At 56.2% G+C, this 16810-nt stretch overlaps 5 protein-coding genes across 5 annotated transcripts; 3 read left to right on the top strand and 2 right to left on the bottom strand.

Annotated features, from left to right (window-relative positions):
* The first annotated feature begins 124 nt into the window (after positions 1 to 124).
* On the top strand, positions 125 to 6139 carry BCV69DRAFT_272183 (hypothetical protein). Its single transcript, XM_025490971.1, has 2 exons — positions 125 to 1235; positions 1311 to 6139. The coding sequence occupies exons 1-2, from the start codon at positions 567 to 569 to the stop codon at positions 5988 to 5990; spliced, it is 5349 nt and encodes a 1782-aa protein (XP_025346687.1). The 5' UTR covers positions 125 to 566; the 3' UTR covers positions 5991 to 6139.
* A 200-nt stretch (positions 6140 to 6339) lies between these two features.
* BCV69DRAFT_272179 (FAD/NAD(P)-binding domain-containing protein) lies at positions 6340 to 8807 on the top strand. Its single transcript, XM_025490970.1, has 4 exons — positions 6340 to 6839; positions 6930 to 7223; positions 7305 to 8052; positions 8146 to 8807. The coding sequence occupies exons 1-4, from the start codon at positions 6505 to 6507 to the stop codon at positions 8680 to 8682; spliced, it is 1914 nt and encodes a 637-aa protein (XP_025346686.1). The 5' UTR covers positions 6340 to 6504; the 3' UTR covers positions 8683 to 8807.
* On the bottom strand, positions 8798 to 11797 carry BCV69DRAFT_284151 (hypothetical protein). The gene is made up of 3 exons (XM_025492945.1): positions 11243 to 11797; positions 9783 to 11148; positions 8798 to 9706 (listed from the first exon to the last, which is right to left on the bottom strand). The coding sequence occupies exons 1-3, from the start codon at positions 11752 to 11754 to the stop codon at positions 8840 to 8842; spliced, it is 2745 nt and encodes a 914-aa protein (XP_025346685.1). The 5' UTR covers positions 11755 to 11797; the 3' UTR covers positions 8798 to 8839.
* A 196-nt stretch (positions 11798 to 11993) lies between these two features.
* On the top strand, positions 11994 to 13510 carry BCV69DRAFT_250980 (alpha/beta-hydrolase; the record flags this gene model as incomplete). The annotated part of the gene is made up of 3 exons (XM_025490406.1): positions 11994 to 12837; positions 12934 to 13281; positions 13404 to 13510. 3 exons carry the CDS (start codon positions 11994 to 11996, stop codon positions 13508 to 13510), a joined length of 1299 nt encoding a protein of 432 aa, XP_025346684.1.
* Positions 13511 to 13572: 62 nt separating this feature from the next.
* BCV69DRAFT_42024 (FtsJ-domain-containing protein) lies at positions 13573 to 16782 on the bottom strand. The gene is made up of 3 exons (XM_025495265.1): positions 16690 to 16782; positions 16303 to 16611; positions 13573 to 16218 (listed from the first exon to the last, which is right to left on the bottom strand). Exons 1-3 carry the CDS (start codon positions 16722 to 16724, stop codon positions 13761 to 13763), a joined length of 2802 nt encoding a protein of 933 aa, XP_025346683.1. The 5' UTR covers positions 16725 to 16782; the 3' UTR covers positions 13573 to 13760.
* Between the last annotated feature and the right edge of the window lie 28 nt (positions 16783 to 16810).

The raw sequence follows: 16810 nt of genomic DNA, 5'->3' as shown, positions 1-16810 counted from the left end.
TGGGGGGGCGTGACGGGAGATCGCGCTGCCCGCTGCTGCTGCTGCGACCTCCGCTACCGTGCAAGGCGACGAGGGGCGGCAAGAATTGCATCGGAAGCTGATGCCGCCAGCCCCGAGGCTCACCCACGCATCACCCGCACACACGTCCAGCGGACCCTCACCCAGGGCAGCAGGACGCACAAGGAAGAGGGACGAGGCGAGGGCAGAATACAGTAAGCAAAGAGCAATCAACCCAAACGCCATCCCCAAGAGGAGCGCACACCAGGACCATCAGCCTCGACTTTGCCATCCATCTCCCGACTCATCGCCCACCACCACCACACTACTACCACCGCTACCATCACTTGTGCCACATCTTCCACCACCATCCCACTCACCTCGCACCTCCCCGCCCCGCCCCGCCCCGCACGCTGCCCCTCCCTCGGCCACTGTATTGCTCCCTCTCCTGATTGCCCCTCTACGCTTGAGACTCAGCGAAGAACGGCCACGCCTCCCGGGTGGCTGCCCCCTTCTCCCCCAGATCTTCCCCCCTCTCTCACTGAGCTGATCGAGGCTGAGCGAGGAACATGTCGTCCCCCCAGCATAGAGCTTATCAGGGCCAGGCAGGGGCAAGCAGCAGCGGCACTGGAGGGCATTCTTCCTATCATGGCACCAATGGCAGGCACATCTCCGACTCCCCACCTCCTGCCCCTCGCCCCATGATGAGTATATCCAGCATACTCAATGATGGCGGCAGCGTACCCAAGTCACCTGGCATCAACAGAGCCCCCGCCCATGTCTCCCACACCAGCCATTCTGCCACTTCGAGCCACTCCATGGCAGGACCTTCCTCTCCCCCTCATCATCCTTCCAAGGCCCCCACCTCGTCCCCTCCCTCTGCACAGGGACGGAGTGGATCTACCTGGGCAACCCACGCGACTCCTTCTCGGCTACCAGCACCGCACTTTCGAGATCAGCATCAACACCCCTCGGAGCAGAGCCACTCTGTAGCTCGAAGCTCCGCCTCCTCCGCTTCAGCATCGGGAACATCGTACCCCAGAGCCGACTACAGTGGCAGCCAGGCACCCGCCCTTGCTGCCCCGACCCCGGTGTCATCTGCAAGCTCGGAGGTGATGCCATCTTCCAATGGGAATGGCTCCTATCACCCAGCCATGGAAGAGGGCCACAGGACTTACTCCAGCTCAGAGGCAGGCTCAGGGGGCAGGTCAGACCAGCTACATGGCCAAGTTGAAAGCGTGAGTGCCGCATCGTGGGGAGTGGAAACACCTTCAACCACACTACTGACACGGCACTACACATCTACTTGGCAGTCTTCATCCTCTCACCCCGACTACGATCCTCGAGGCGGCCCCGTCTCCACGTCTGCTCCTGCACCTCGAACCGGAAGAGTCACAAGCATCAAGCTGAAGTCTAAGGCTAGCAGCAAGAGAGGCACTGGCGAGGGCCACGCCTCCCGTCGAAGCTCGCAAGCCGTCGTTGCTCCAGCCGAAGTTGTGCCCGAAGTAAACCTAGAGTTCCCCACCGAAGAGAACAATGCCATCTGGCAGGATGAGCTCAATGCCTACAGAGTTCGTCAGCAGCTCCGCCTTCAGGAGATTGAGAAGGCCGACTCTCTGAGGTGGACAGAAGACCACTTCGTTGTTCAGAAGCGACTTGAGAAGGGTTACGAGACTAGATTTAGCGTACTCGTCCGCAAAGCAGAGGAGACGCAATGGTTGGAGCAGCAGAGAGAAGCTGAGAGGCAGCGTGCAAGACGAGAGGCAGCCCGCAAGAGGAAGGAGCGAGAGGTCGATCGCGAGCTTCTCAGTATGACTGGTGGCGGCAAGAGCAGCAGCAAGAGCAAGGCCAAGAGCGGCATTGCTGTAGAGGCAGAGCAAGAGCATGCTGAGGCATCTGACGACGATGCTACTGCTTCGGGTGAGAGAAAAGGTCCCAGCAAGAAGGGCAGGGTTGGCGAGTCTGATAGTAGCAGGAACACGCCGTTCAAGGGCGAGGAAACGCTGCCCTCCGGTCCTGAGCCATTGGAGCCCGGGGAGACTCTTATCGATCCTGATGGACCAGCGCTACCTCTCGACGAAAAGCGTATCAAGCAGCTCGAGGAAGCCCATCGTCGCATTTGGACCAATTTGGCGCGTCGGGAGATCCCCAAGGTGTATCGAGTGGTACAGGCTACACAGCTCGGTCGCAATACCTACACAAAGCGAATCGCTGTAGTGGTGCAGAGAGAAGCTCGCCGAGGCCAGACCAGGCACAACAAGTCTGTAAAGGACGTGCAACAGCGAGCCAAGAAGGCGATGCGAGAGATGCTCCTCTTCTGGAGGCGAAACGAGAAGGAGGAGAAGGAGCTGCGACGCAAAGCCGAAAAGGAGGCCGCCGATCGTATACGCAGAGAAGAGGAGATGCGAGAAGCCAAGAGACAGGCGAGGAAGCTCAACTTCTTGATCACGCAGACGGAGCTCTACTCTCACTTCGTGGGCAACAAGCTGAGGACGGCTGAAGCAGAAGAGTCAGAAGAGACTTCGGGAGGCGGTGCAGTGCCTGGAGGTGGAGTCGCTAGCGGATCTGCTGCGATCATCGATCCGTCTGCAGCCAGTACAGATGCTCCTGCTAGCGTGCCGCCTGTCAATGCCAAGCCGGTTGCGACCAGCGCAAGCGGTGCAGCGGCCGAGGTGGATGCTGCCAATTCCAATGGCGACCTCAAGGACATCGACTTTGACGATGACGACGAGTCTAATTTGCGAGCCCACGCTGCCAAGAACGCTCAGCAGGCCATCCTGGCTGCCCGCGAAAAGGCGCAAGCATTCGATGCTGTCGCCGCTGAGGAGCGACGCAAGCTGCAAGAAGCAGCAGAAGCAGCGGATGCCAGTGGCAAGCGCATTGACGAGAAGGACATTGGCAAGGCATTCGATTCCGATGACCTCAACTTCCAGAACCCGACCTCGATGGGTCAAATGAACATCTCGCAGCCCAAGATGCTCACATGTCAGCTGAAAGAGTACCAGCTGAAGGGTCTCAATTGGCTCGCGAATCTATACGAGCAAGGCATCAATGGTATTCTTGCCGACGAAATGGGCCTGGGCAAGACAGTACAGAGTATCTCGCTCATGTCTTACCTCGCTGAGGTACATGACATCTGGGGACCCTTCCTTGTGATCGCGCCTTCTTCTACCCTTCACAACTGGCAGCAAGAGATCACCAAGTTCACTCCGTCACTCAAGGCGCTGCCATACTGGGGTAATGTCAAGGATCGAGCCATCCTGCGCAAGTTCTGGTCGCGCAAACACACCTCGTACAACAGAGACTCGCCTTTCCACGTGCTCATCACCAGCTACCAGCTGGTTGTTAGTGACGAGCAGTACTTCAAGAGAGTCAAGTGGCAGTACATGATCTTGGATGAAGCACAGGCCATCAAGTCGTCTTCAAGTACGAGGTGGAAGACGCTGCTCAGCTTCAATTGCCGTAATCGACTTTTGCTTACTGGTACTCCCGTGCAGAATTCGATGCAGGAGCTGTGGGCCCTGCTGCATTTTATCATGCCCTCCCTCTTCGACTCCCACGACGAGTTCTCCGAGTGGTTCTCGAAAGACATTGAAGGCCACGCCGAGAACAAGGGTACCCTCAACGAAGGTCAATTGCGAAGGCTACATATGATCTTGAAGCCATTCATGCTTCGAAGAATCAAGAAGAATGTCCAGAACGAGCTTGGTGATAAGATCGAGATCGACGTTTTGTGCGAGATGTCTGCACGACAGAAGATGCTCTACCGAGGTTTGAGAGAAAATGTCTCCATTGCGGAGCTGATGGATCGCGCTTCCAATCTGCAAGATGAAGCTGGTATCAAGCATCTGATGAACCTCGTCATGCAGTTCAGGAAGGTCTGCAACCACCCTGAGCTCTTTGAGCGAGCGGACGTGACTGGACCTCTAAGCTTCGCCTCCTTCGCCCATTCGGCTTCTCTCACCAGGGAGGGCGACTTGCTGCATTGTCCCGACTCGGTCACCAATGGCATTGAGCTCCGAGTCCCGAAGCTGCTGGCTCGGGAAGGTGGCCTGACCAAGACACCCGGATGGAACAGTCGAGCGGGCTTCGATACCAAGTACCTCGACAACATGTTCAACATCTGGAGACAACCGCATGTGGCTGACGACCTCCGATCTGGCAAGGATTCTGCTTTCTCTGCCTTGCGTCTGCTTGACCTGGATGCTCGCGATGCCGAAGTCGCCTTCTGGGGCCACTCAGCTCAGTCTGCCATGGAGACGGTCAATCGTGAGACTCGCATGAAGGACCTGCAGCCTTACGTCTCGGACGACGATTTTTCAGCGGCTTCGGTCCGACCCTTCGGCTGGGTGCAAAAGAGTATCCCAACCAACAGCGGACTTGCGCCTTCGATCCTGCCGCCCCTGAACGACGTTCGTCGCGTCTACAGTGAGAACTCCCCACTTGCTGGACCGGCTGCTCGTCTATGGGCTGGCAAGGTCGTTGCACCTCCCATTCGTGCATACAGCAACGATCGCCCCTTTGTCGAAGAGCAAGAGCGGATGAGTCGCGATGACCTCGTGACGCAGATGCTCTATGGTGTTCCTACCCCAGCTGGATGTGAGGACGAGAAGCTCGTCGAGGCTACTCGACGCGCTCTGCCAAAGCTCCCACCTCGAGGTATCCTCACCACTTCGAGTGCCTATCAGCTGCCTGCAGCCCAAATGCAAGTACCACAAATCAACAAGTTGATCATCGATTCGACCAAGCTTGCTCACCTCGACAAACTCCTGCGAGACCTCAAGGCCAATGATCACCGAGTGCTCATCTACTTCCAGATGACCAAGATGATTGACCTGATGGAGGAATACCTCATCTATAGGCAGTACAAGTATCTGCGACTGGATGGATCCAGCAAGATCTCCGACAGGCGAGACATGGTCACTGACTGGCAGACGAAGCCCGAATTGTTCGTCTTCCTGCTCTCCACTCGTGCGGGAGGTCTGGGTATCAACTTGACGGCTGCCGACACGGTTGTCTTCTTCGACTCGGACTGGAACCCTTCAAACGACCAGCAAGCCATGGATCGAGCTCATCGATTGGGTCAGACGAAACAAGTGACGGTGTACCGCCTGATCACAAAGGGTACGATCGATGAGCGCATCATCAAGATGGCCCGTAACAAGAAGGAGGTCCAAGACATCGTTGTAGGCAACAAGACGATGAACGAGGGCGGTAGCGGTGGTGTGGCCAAGCCCCAGGAGATTGTCAGTCTTCTGATGGACGACGATGAGCTGGCGGAAGCTATGCTACGCAAGAGGCAAGCCGAAGAGGCCGCTACAGCGCAGGGCAAAGCAGATGTCATGAGAGAGACGCACAGGAAGAGGAAGGCCAATCGAGAAAAGGCTCTACGTGACGGGGGTGCCGATGGGGAGAGGGGCTCGGCGGAGCGGACAGTGGGGTGGGCGCTCGACGACGATGAGGACGACTTCTTCGGTGCCAAGCCTCCCACTTCCAAGATCGAAGAGATAGACCCTGCCGGAGGAAGCAACGGCGCCGCCGGTGGTGAGGCATCCGCTCCCCGTGGACCCAAGGCAGGCCGGGTGCCCTCGCAGCAACAAAGAAAGAAGAGGAGTGCTTCTGGCCCTTCGTCGAGAAAGAAGAAGGACAAGGATGCAGAAGGGGCGGAGGGGAGCAACATCGATAAGACGGTCGAAGGAGGTTCCAATGAAGCGCCCGCTGAAGGCGAAGCTTCAAATTTGGCAAGTGGGGCTCCTCCGCCCGCGAAGAAGCCGAGGAAGAGTGGCAAGAAGCAGGCCGCTGCCGCTGCTGCTGCCGCCGCTGGGGCGGCCAATCCTGGACCCAGCGCCGACGCCACTGACGGTGCTGGTGCGGTGGCTGCACCCATCTCTACGGCTGCCGCAACTGCCGTCTCCACTGGGGAGGACTCGGGGGGCGCAGCAGCAACGGAGCCTGTCGGGGATGGAGTAGAGAAGGAGAACGGTTCTGCATAGATGGCAAAAGGGTGTGTGACGGTGCTAATTTGGCCTACCTCATTCGATCTTTGATTCTTCTTGTATCTCGCATTGACATTGGCATAGTCCCCTTGTAGTGATTTCCCTTCACATACATCCTTTCAATTGAGACGCTTTCAGTATTGATCTTGCGAGGTGATGAGTATGATCGAGCAGACGGTGATCACCGAGTCCTGCTTCCGTTCCGTCTGTTCCGGCCTTGCTCTTGACCCGGGTGATCCGGCGTCTGGCCCCGCATTCACGGACCAGCTTGGGACTGGACACAGAAGCGAGGTCGGGCGCCATGGCTCGCCTCAGACGGCTGCCTGCTTCCGCTTGACAGGCAACGCAGCACCAGCCGGGTACCATTACCTCAGGTAGACTCGACCAGTCTAGCAGCTCAACTACCTCAATATCTCAACTTGCGTTGACATTCCCTTCCTTCCCTTTTTGCCATATAGACTGGCCTACTGTACATACAACCTAGACACGCAAAGAGCATTAGACAGACGCAATGTCGTCTACAGCACCTCGCCCTAATGGCGCAGACAAGAAGACCTCCACGCAACCCCCAACCGAGACCATCAGTGACGAGAAGCAAATCCAGGTGCTCTCACAACGCGAAGAATGGCCTGCGCCCGTCTACCATCAGACTTTGATCCTTGGCGCTGGTCTCAGTGGAATTGGCATGGCGTGTCAATTGAAGAGGAAAGGGTATGGCGATGACTTTGTCATTTTGGACAAGGAGGCGGGAATTGCTGGAACTTGGTACTCCAATACTTACCCTGGTGCTGGAGCGGATGTGCCTGCTGCACTGTACTCTTTCTCCTTTAGGCAGAAGACCGATTGGTGAGCTTGCCTGACAGATATAAGCCCCCCATTCTGGTATTTCGACTTACCTTTCCCCCTTCCTCTCTCTTCTCTCATTTACTCATTCAGGTCTACCTTCTTTCCTAAGCAGCCCGAGCTACAAGCGTACATCTGCTCCGTCGCTGCCGAGTATGACATCATGGATAAGTTTCACCTCTCCACTGTTGTCAAGGAAGCACGCTGGGATGAAGCTAGCAGTCTCTGGCACGTCTATACTGAGGACCTGCCGGAGCGGGAGACAAAGGAGGGGGTGAAGCCACAGAAACATCACTATGTTTGCAGATTCTTTGTGAGCTGCATTGGTGGGCTGTCCTCGCCTAACAGCTGTAACATTGAGGGACACGAGAACTTCAAGGGTCCAATGTGAGTGGTCGAGCGAAGCAGCTCGATGAGGGAAAGGAGTTACTGACTGACTGACTCGCTTCCTGCCGCGCCTCCTTGTAGCTTCCACTCGGCACGTTGGGACCACTCCATCGATCTCAAGGGCAAGAATGTAGTCGTCGTAGGCAACGGGTCTTCAGCGACTCAATTCATCCCCAAGATCATCAAGGAGGCCAAGCAGGTGACGCAATTCGTGCGCGCCCAGCACTGGATCCTCCCTCTGATCCCAGACCCCTTCAGGTTCATCCCAGGATGGAAGTGGCTGGTGAGGCATTTCTCCTTCTTCAAGAATATGCAGCGCATCCTCATCTTCATGGTCATGGAGTCCCACTTTACCGGCACTCACATGAACTGGTGGGCTGGGAGACTCTTCCGTTGGATGCAGGCGAGGGAGTGCAGACATTATGCTGCGAAGAATTGCCCGAAGAAGTACCTCCATCACATTGTTCCCGATACTAGGAAGCTACCGCCTATGCATAAGCGACGCTTGGTAGACACGGATCAGTACGTTCCGGCTCTGAATGCACCCAACTTCAAGCTGGAGTTTGAGAGGACGGCACGCATGACGGAGAAATCAGTCATCACCAACACGGGCAAGGAGATTCCAGCCGATGTCGTCATCCTTGCCACTGGTTTCACGCCATCCCGTGCTGGTTTCCCCATGGAACTCTACGGCAAGGGGGGCCAGGAGCTGAGGGATCACTGGCAGAAGTATGGAGATGGAGGACCACTGCATTACCGGTCTACCTTCCTCTCTGGCTTTCCCAACTTGGTGCAGATGACTGGTACTAACTCAGCTACAGGCCATCAGGTGAGTGGTGTCGATAGAGCAGAGCCTCTCGAGAGCTATTGGGAGCTTCCATCTGACTGAATGCCCCTTTCCGTATCTTCCTCTCGTCTGCAGTCGCTCATCTTCACAACTGAGAACCAAATCGAGCTAGCCCTAGAGGTAGCCCGTCCTCTCCTCAGCAACGATCGTCCCAGTCCCGAAGCCATCCTTCACACTCCTTCTCCCACCCCCTCTCCTTCTCCCTCCGACTCACCCATCGTCCCCTTTACCCGAGGACCCACATTCAACGTCAAGCTCCGTGCAGAGCTAGACGAACAATACTGGATCCATTCTCTAATGCAAAAACGAGTCTTTTCCTCTTCCCACGGCTCAGGAAGTTGGTACATGGATAAGAATTCAGGAAGAATTACAGCCATGCATCCCGATTGGCAATGGAAGATGATGTTGCGTTGCTTGGTTCCTAATTGGGAAGATTTTGAATTTGAAAATCTGCCCATGGGAGGAGCGATGGGTAGTGGTGGAGCAGAGGGGGATGGAGAGAGGTACCCTGTGGGACGCACTTGGTGGAAGGTACTTGCTAATAGGTTCGGGATGGGGACTGTACCCAAAGTGACGGCGAAGCAGGCGGGGATGAAAGAGTACGATGTGTAGTTCGTAGAAGCAGTAGGAGAAGAGTACTTGGAGGGGTTGCGAGGAGTCTATGGTTTTTTGATCATTCCGAGCTACTTTAATCACACGCACACACGTTTCACTGAGCACCAAGAAGTGAGTGACTCTAGCATTTGGCATTGCAGTTGCGACGATGTGATTAGAGCGTCCCTTCGACCATCCCACTGGTGTTTGCACTGGCGTCTGCCTCTGCCTCTACTTGTGGCTCTGCTTCTGCCATGGCGACGTCCCCTTGAGTCTGAGCCTCTGCTCCTTGAGCCGATGTAGCGGCGACGGTAGCAGGGGCGGTCTGTGCCAACTCGACGGGCTGCGATGTGGTGGACGCTGTCTGGGCTTCCTCGCCCACTTCCACTCCCTCTCCTACTCGGGCAGGCTCAGTGCTCGTAGGTACTGTCTGTTCTCCACTCTGGCTCTCGCTCGGGGCAGCATCACCGGCAGCAGTAGCAGTTCCACCACCAATAGCCGTAGCAGTGTCTCCACTTCCCGCTCCAGCCGCCACGCCAAGTCCCGCGCTTCCCTTCCTGCCTCTCGCACTAGGCATCCCCAACCTCCCTGACTTCCACCTCGCTCCACAAGCATTGCACAACGTAGCAGGTCCCTCTGGCCCTCTCCTCCACATGGGCGTGACATTGGTCTGACAGGAGTTGCACCGCTTGACAGATCCGTCCGGGTTGTGCGTAGCGACGTTACGCTTCTTCTTTGGTTTGGGCGCAGAGCCGCTACCGCCGATACCGGAGAGAGAGCCGTCGAAGTCGTATGCTCCTCCGGAGCCGGTGAGATCGTGCAGGTCGTCATGCATGAGATCTACGGGAGGGGAGCGTCTCTTGCTTGCGCCTGCGGCCCCGGCGCTGGAGGCGTGAGGGTGGACGTCTCTACTAGTACTGGACGAGTAGAGGGAGGCGGTGGACTGGAGCTGAGGAGCAAACTTGTCTGCTAGGTGATCTTCGAGACCGCGAGGGAGCGGAGCGGAAAGGTTGAGTGAGCGACGAGGAGGGAGGGCAGCAATCTGTGTGGAGTAAAGAGTAGCAGGTGTGAGCGGTACAGCGTTGGGTACTGCCATGTCTTCGCTGCGTCTCACTCACCGCCTTGGCTATAGTCGTCTCCAAATCCGCGACTTCTTTCCTGTCCTGATCCGCTCGCGAAGAGGCCTCGCCTGTCTCCTCTTTCGGCTCCTCAAACACCTCCCGCCCACTGGCATCGATTGTCCTCACACCGGGAACTCTCGAAATCGCCTCCCAGATCGTCCTGTTCGAGTCCTCTGCAGTGATAGTCATCAGAATGGGATACTTTGCATCCGCTCCAGTTCCAACAGCCGCATCGCTTCCCGGCAAAGGCGCAAGGAAGTGCAGTTGCAACTCTATGAATTCGATCAGCTCCTTCTCCTTTGTCGGCTCTTCCGGCAACTCCTCTTCTTCTTCCAGACCTCCCTCACCGACCTCTCTTGCTCGCTTAATCTTGCGCCGACGGACGATGGAAGACCACAGAGGGACGTAGAAGCGCATAGAGGGGTTCTCCCGGAACTCCATGACGAGGATCGGGGGGCGGAATGAGGATGCAGGGGCTACTGCAGTAGCTGCAGCCGATGAAGGCGCTTTGGCGTCGTCTTCAGCAGGTCCTTGAGCTTGCTCCGTAGGCTGAGCTTCGGGCTGCTTAGCGCTTTCGGTGGACGGACCGGTTTGAGACGCGGCAGCCTGCTTGCCAGGAGTTCCCGAAGCCGCAGTCTTCTTCGTCTGCCCTTTTGCAGCCTTTGCCTGAGTTTTGGGAGGAGAGGTAGCTGCCGGTGCTGCTACAGGAGGCGGCGGTGGCGGCCTGGCTATCGCCTGAGGTGGCTGGACCTTCAGTCCATCGCGCTCCATCTCCCTCGTCACGTCTTGTATGACTTCGCCCAACACACGGAGCTGTTCAGGGGATGCGGCTCCTCTAGCCGCTACCTGCAGAAGGTCTCGAAGATCAGCATCCTTCGATGCACGCTCATTGACTCGAGTGACTAGGACAGGATCGACCGCTGCTGTCGCTGCTGCTGTTGGGGGTGTGGGCCGGGGGGCTGCCGGCTGAGGAGGCGGCTGCTGTACAGGACGCGGTGCGGGAGCTGGCTGTACAGCTGGCTGAGAAGCTTTACTGGACTGCTGGGTTGCTGAGGTTTGACTTGGCGCTGTTGGCTGCTGCGCCTTCTTCGGAGGCGGAGGAGATGTTGCTCGTGGCTCCCTCTCCTTTCTCATCTCCCACAGCTTCGTCTTGGCAAAGAAGTGTGGTCCGACTTGGACTTCGACTCTGCTGAGGGGGGTGAGGATATGACCACCTTTGACAGACGGCTCGATGCCGTGAAGAAGGTCAGGAGACACGCTGGCTGGGTAGGACACGCCAGCCTTTGTGCGGCGGGAATAGGGCGCAAGCAACGATGCGAGGTGGAAGAGCCTTGACTGACGAAGGGCCTGGACTTGCAATAGACTGAAGAGGAGATACAGACAGACGTCAGAATTAGATCCCTCCCGGAATGAAAGTCGTTTCCCGGCGATGTATAACAGCTGTGTTCAATACTTACCTTCGCTGTAATGCTCTACGCTCCTTACGTCTCCTCTTCTCCAATCTTGCTCTCCTTGCCCCCTCTCCATCCCCCTCTGCCTCACTCTCCTCGCTGCTCTCATCATCAATTTCAGATCCCTCAGCGTCGCTTCCTTCACTGAATCCATCTTCACCTCCTTTTATCGACGTCGGCAGCTTAAAAGGCAGCACCAGCTCAGGCAATGCCTTTCTCGCTCCTCCTCCAGCGGGCAACCAAGCCGGCGCGGGCGGATCGGACGAGGCTATTCCAATCATGCCTCCTCGCAGGCTTGTGCGATTTGGCTTAGCATCTGCAATACCGTCAGCATTGACCTTCCCTTTGCCCTTTGGCTTCTTGGTCGGCTTTGGCTTTGAGCTCTCGGCTGGGGTAGGTGGTGCCGCGGCTGCCTTAGGAGCCTGAGGAGCCGAGGAAGGGCCAGCCTCGGCGGGCTGGTCGGGCACAGCTATCGATGAGGACTGTCCAGCATCTGCCGCCTCGGATATAGAAGGCATCGTCGTCCACAGGGCGCCGAGGTGATGGTATACAACCTTGTTGGTCAGAGTACGCTGACCTTCCACAACGGAAGGACTTGGCTTTCAATGCCACTCGGGGCGGAAAGAGGCCGCTGCGTCGGAGATTGATTTGCTCGCACAGGGCGGCGTCGAAGGATTCTACGAACGATATCAGGCAAAGGTCGTGGATCCTCTACGACTCGCTCCTCGACTCTCTCCTTCTCTCGACTACGGCGACAATGGCCGCCAAAGCCAATGGCCAGAACGGCCTCACCGCTGCCCAGCTCAAACGCCCCGTCATCGGTCGCGGCCTCTCCTCTCCCTACGCGCCCCTCCCACCAACCGACTTTCCCTCCCTATTCATCGGTCTCCTCTTCCAGATCTACACCATCTTCATCGAGCCTATCCTCTGTCACCTTCGCCTCACTCGCCCTGGAGGATTCGATCCCACGTATGGCCGGTCGAAGATCCCACCCAATGCCTTTGAGAAGCACTTTGTGCTAGAGAACCCAAAGATCAAGTACAGACATGGAAAGACGTTCATCTCTAGTAAAGGTCTGTCAAAAGGGAACAGCTGGGACAAGGAGGGAGATGCATTCGTCGCCTATACCACCTTTTGGTGTCCCGAAGCTGTTGCTGAGTGTGGCTTCACGGCAGATGTGGTTCTCCTGCACGGTATCAATGACCATGGTGCCAAGCTTGCCCCTCATGGCCACAAGTTTGCCCTCGCCGGATTCCGAGTCATCCTCGTCGACTTGCCCACCTTTGGCAACTCTTCTGGTCTGCACGCCTACATTCCCTCGCTGAAGATCCTCATCGAGGCAGTACATGCAGTCCTGTACGACGTCAGGGATCACGACCTGACAGAGAGGGAGGGAGGACCCTTTGTGGTGACTGACACGCGGCGGAAGCTCTTCCTCGAGGGTCACTCCATGGGCGGATTCACAGCACTGTACTATGCTGCCCTCTATCCCCCTGCCACCGAGGAAGAGCTCAGGAATGGTGGCTTGGTGGGAAATAGATGGAGACCGCACGTTGATGGAGTGGCTGTTGCTGCGCCTATGATTGGGATCAGTCCAGAATGTGAGTATATTCAAGTCCCAGAAAGCCGAATGCCTATGCATGAAGCTACAGCTGACCCGCGATACTGTCCTTCATGTCCTTTCCTACCTGTCTCAGCCCGTCCGTCGTATGCCGTCGAGCTCTTCGCAAAGACGATGCGCTTCTTCCTCGGCCGCCTCCCCGTCGCAAGTGCCGTCCGCGGCAAAGTATCCGACGATGAGCGCGTCGAGACTGAATTCCACCTGGACCCCATGACCTACAAGGGCCGCTTACGCATTGCAACCGGTCTTGCCATTCTTGAAGGACTGAATGACTTACAAGAGAGGGCGGAATTGATTAGGTGCCCTGTGCAGTTCCATCATGGAGATCATGATAGGGCTACTAGTTGGAAGAGCTCGAAGGAGTTCTTTGAGAGGTTGCCCGCGGAGGATAAGGAGTATAGACTGTGGAGCGGTTACGAACACGGTGAGTTCGCAGAAAGGAAGTGGAGAAACTCTTCCCATCACGCCCTCTTGTTGTCGCAAAGCCCTGGGCTCCTTTCTAACGACCATCCACTCTTCCCACGTTGACATTTTCTGATTCTACAGTAATGATGAAGAACGTCAAGGGACAAAGCGAGGCAGATGACCGGAAGCGAGACGCTGTACTTCAGGAGATTACCGACTGGCTGGTCAGACAGGCTCGTAAGGAGTAAAAGGAGGGTCGAGGACATACGACGATGCCCGATTGAAGGGCCGCAACGACATTGCGAACTTTTATTATGTACCCCAGAGAGCCATTATAGATGCCAGTGCTCCGTTTCCACATCTCGCGTTCTGATCTCACTAACAACCTCACACCGATGTAAGATCAGATGAAATGATTGGCCCTTTACGAGTCGAAATGTGAAAGCTACTGTTACAAGGGAAATATTGCCAGCCCTCCTCCCTCACCCACGCTCCCTCTTACCTCCCACCATACCCATTCGGAATCCTCGGCTTCTGCTTTGTCCTTCCTCCTCCCACCTTCTTTCCATTGCGCTTATCAATCCTCTTTTGTGCCCTCAATTCCTTTTTCATTCTTCCATCTACCATCTTGAATCTTCCTTTGACTCCCTTTGGTCGTCCCTTGAGACCACGATTGGGTCCTTTGGCGACGACGAGTTTCGTCTCACGCTGCTTTGGTTTGGCCGCTCCACGAGCGAGGAGCTTGGAGATGGAGCTGGCCTTGTCACGCTCGGTAAGCTCGCCGTCTTCATTGGCAAGAAGGTCCTCGGCCTTCTTCTGTGCTTTGGACATGCGCTGAGCAGCCTTGAACTTCTTCCTCGCTTTAGCCTCGGCAATCTTCTTGATTGGACGAGCATCCAGAGCACGTTGACGAGCGCGGAGGGCATTCATGGCTTCCTTGGTGATAGGGATGTTGGCCTTCCAATTCTTGGCCTCGTCGTCGAGGAACCAGCTGGGCAAGTCGGTCTTGTCGACAAAATTGGCCTTTGTGAAACCTTGATCAATCAGGTCGGCTTTGCTCTTCTCGCGATTGACTAGCTGCTGGGCAAGAGTGATGGCTTCGGCAGTTGTGAGACCGTGCTCTTCGATGAAGCGACGCTTCTCCTCATCAACATCAAGGTCGGTGACGTGCCAGTCGTCACCATCGTCTTCTGGCTCTTGAGGGACAACTTCGAAGTCGCTCTCATCGTCGACCTCTTCGCCAGAAGCCTCTTCATCCTCCTCCAGAGACTCCTCGTCTTCCTCTTCCTCCTCACTTTCCTCCTCGTCTTCTTCTTCGTCGTCGTCCTCCTCATCGTCGTCGTCGTCGTCCTCATCTTCGACCATGTCGAGACCAGGGACCCCTTTGAAGAGAGGGTTGTCAAACCAAATAGCAGCTTCTCGGCTCTGCCTTGCTTTGACGTCCTTCTTGCTCTCCAGTGACGTGACAAGGCCACTGTCAACCTCATCCTCATCGTCTTCATCAGCACGCTGCCGGCGCTTCTTGGACTTGCCCGCCTTGGCTTCTACAGCAGCAGCCTCCCGAGAGGCTAGAAGAGCAGCCCGTCTTCGCTTCTCGGCCTTCATGGCTTGCTTCATCTCTTCTTCTTCAGCCTCATCCTCTTCGTCGTCGGTGTCGAAAGTCTCTTCCTTCTCCTTCTTGCCCTGAACGATGTCATACCCGCCAACGCTGCTCTCAGCATCACTGTGGTCGTCTTCACCCTCCTTCTCGTTGATGCCGTGCCATTCCTCGAGATTCTTGTTCTTGCGACGCTCCTCCTTCGCTCGGTATTTAGCATCTCGCTCTGACCGACGGGTCTGATAGTCATCGTACAGACCGTCCATGTCACCTTCGAGGCGTCTGAGGCGTGCTTCCTTCTCGTCTTCCTCATCCTCGGCGTCGTCCCCGCTAGTGATGGTCGTAAGCTCGGCTTCGTCCTCTTCGTCAAGGTCCTCGGCATGCAGGTCATCAGCGTCCTTCTTGCTGGTGCCCTTGAGGTCGAAAAAGTCGTCCGTACCGCCCATGAGACTCTCGTCTCCTTGCTCCATACCAATGTCCATAGGCGTAGTCATCTGCAGCTGCATCTTGAGGACTCTCTTTGCTCGAGTCTCATTCCTCCGCCGCCTCTCCTTTCGCACCTTTCTCTGCTCCTCCTCAGTGAGCTTCTCGAGCTCAGCATCCATTTCCTCATCAGAGTCTAGCTCTTCCACTTCAGCTGTCTCGGTAGTCTCCTCAGGCACTTCGGCCTTCTTGGCCTCCAGACCAAAGTATTCGCGCAAGGCCAAGCGCCACTTCATAAGGTTCCTGAAGTCTTTCTTGCCGAGAACCTTCAAGTCCTCACAGTTGGCCTTGATGTCATCATTGGTCTCGGAGTGCTTGAGAATCTCCTTATCCTCGGGATCTTTGAAGGTGATCTGATTGTATGTGCCGAGCATTGACACGGCGTCTGACTGCCTGATGAAGTGTGAGGCCGGTATAGCTTTGTAGAGCGTGTAGTTGCCCTCCTCGTATCCCTCACGCTTTCTGCGCTTCTTTTCGGGCTCAAAGACGTTTGCGTGAACATTAGCTGCGCTAGTGCCCTTCATCGACTCGTCCTCTCCATCCCTCAGAGGCTCCAGATCTTTGAAGACATGTTGCGGGTCAAGGAACTTAGGATCAATGCGACGCGGGGCCTTGTACTCTTGGCAGACCACGAAAATCTCGGCGGAAACGTTACGAGATGACGGAGGCTTGGTGGCTTCGACCCTCTTGAACAGCTGGTTGAATACCCACATGAGGTTGTTGTAGTCCTTCGAGCGGAAGACCTTTGTGATGAAGTGACCCCCGGGAGCCAGAAACTCGACTGCCAGCTTGAGCGATTGCAAGACCAGTTCGGACTGAGTGTATGCATCCTGCACCCAGGCAGTACCAACATTGGGAGCTCCATCGTGGAGAACGCTAGGCATCACAAGGGGTAACATGGAAATAATGTCAGCAAAGGAAGAGCCAAGACAGGCTGGCGAGATCATCACTTGTACTCACATGTCTGCCTTCCAATCCTTGAGCTCCAGCCTCAGTCGATCTCTACATTTGAAAGAGTTGATATCCTCTGCAAAGGTGATACACCGAGGGATGGGCTTGATGGGAACAAGATCCACTCCTACAATGAGACTGTTGGGGGGCATGTGCTTGCTCGCCACTTGCAGCCAACCTCCCGGCGCAGCACACAGATCGATACAGCACCGAGCATCCTCTAGGAAGTTGAACTTCTTGTTGAGCTGCACGAGCTTGAAGGCAGCACGGGATCGGAATCCCTGTTCCTTGGCAAGCCAGTAGAACTTATCAAGACGACTGTAGCAGTGGTGGGAGGTAAGGTGAGTGGTCAGCAACGTCCGAGAGCAGATCATTCCGCTGAGAACTTTGACTCACCCCTTTGCGGTCCTCTTCTCGCTCTTCTTTGGCATGGTGAAGGCGTCGAGGGAGGATGAAGAGGTGGGAGGTGGTCAGGGTGGTACGGGAGAGCGAGCACCACTTGTGCTTCCTGTTCCCC

Source organism: Pseudomicrostroma glucosiphilum (genome assembly GCF_003144135.1).
Source record: "Pseudomicrostroma glucosiphilum strain MCA 4718 unplaced genomic scaffold BCV69scaffold_11, whole genome shotgun sequence".
NCBI lineage: Eukaryota > Fungi > Basidiomycota > Exobasidiomycetes > Microstromatales > Microstromataceae > Microstroma > Microstroma glucosiphilum.
Note: the sequence above shows the minus strand (reverse complement) of the source record. Positions and strands in the feature narration are given on the sequence as shown.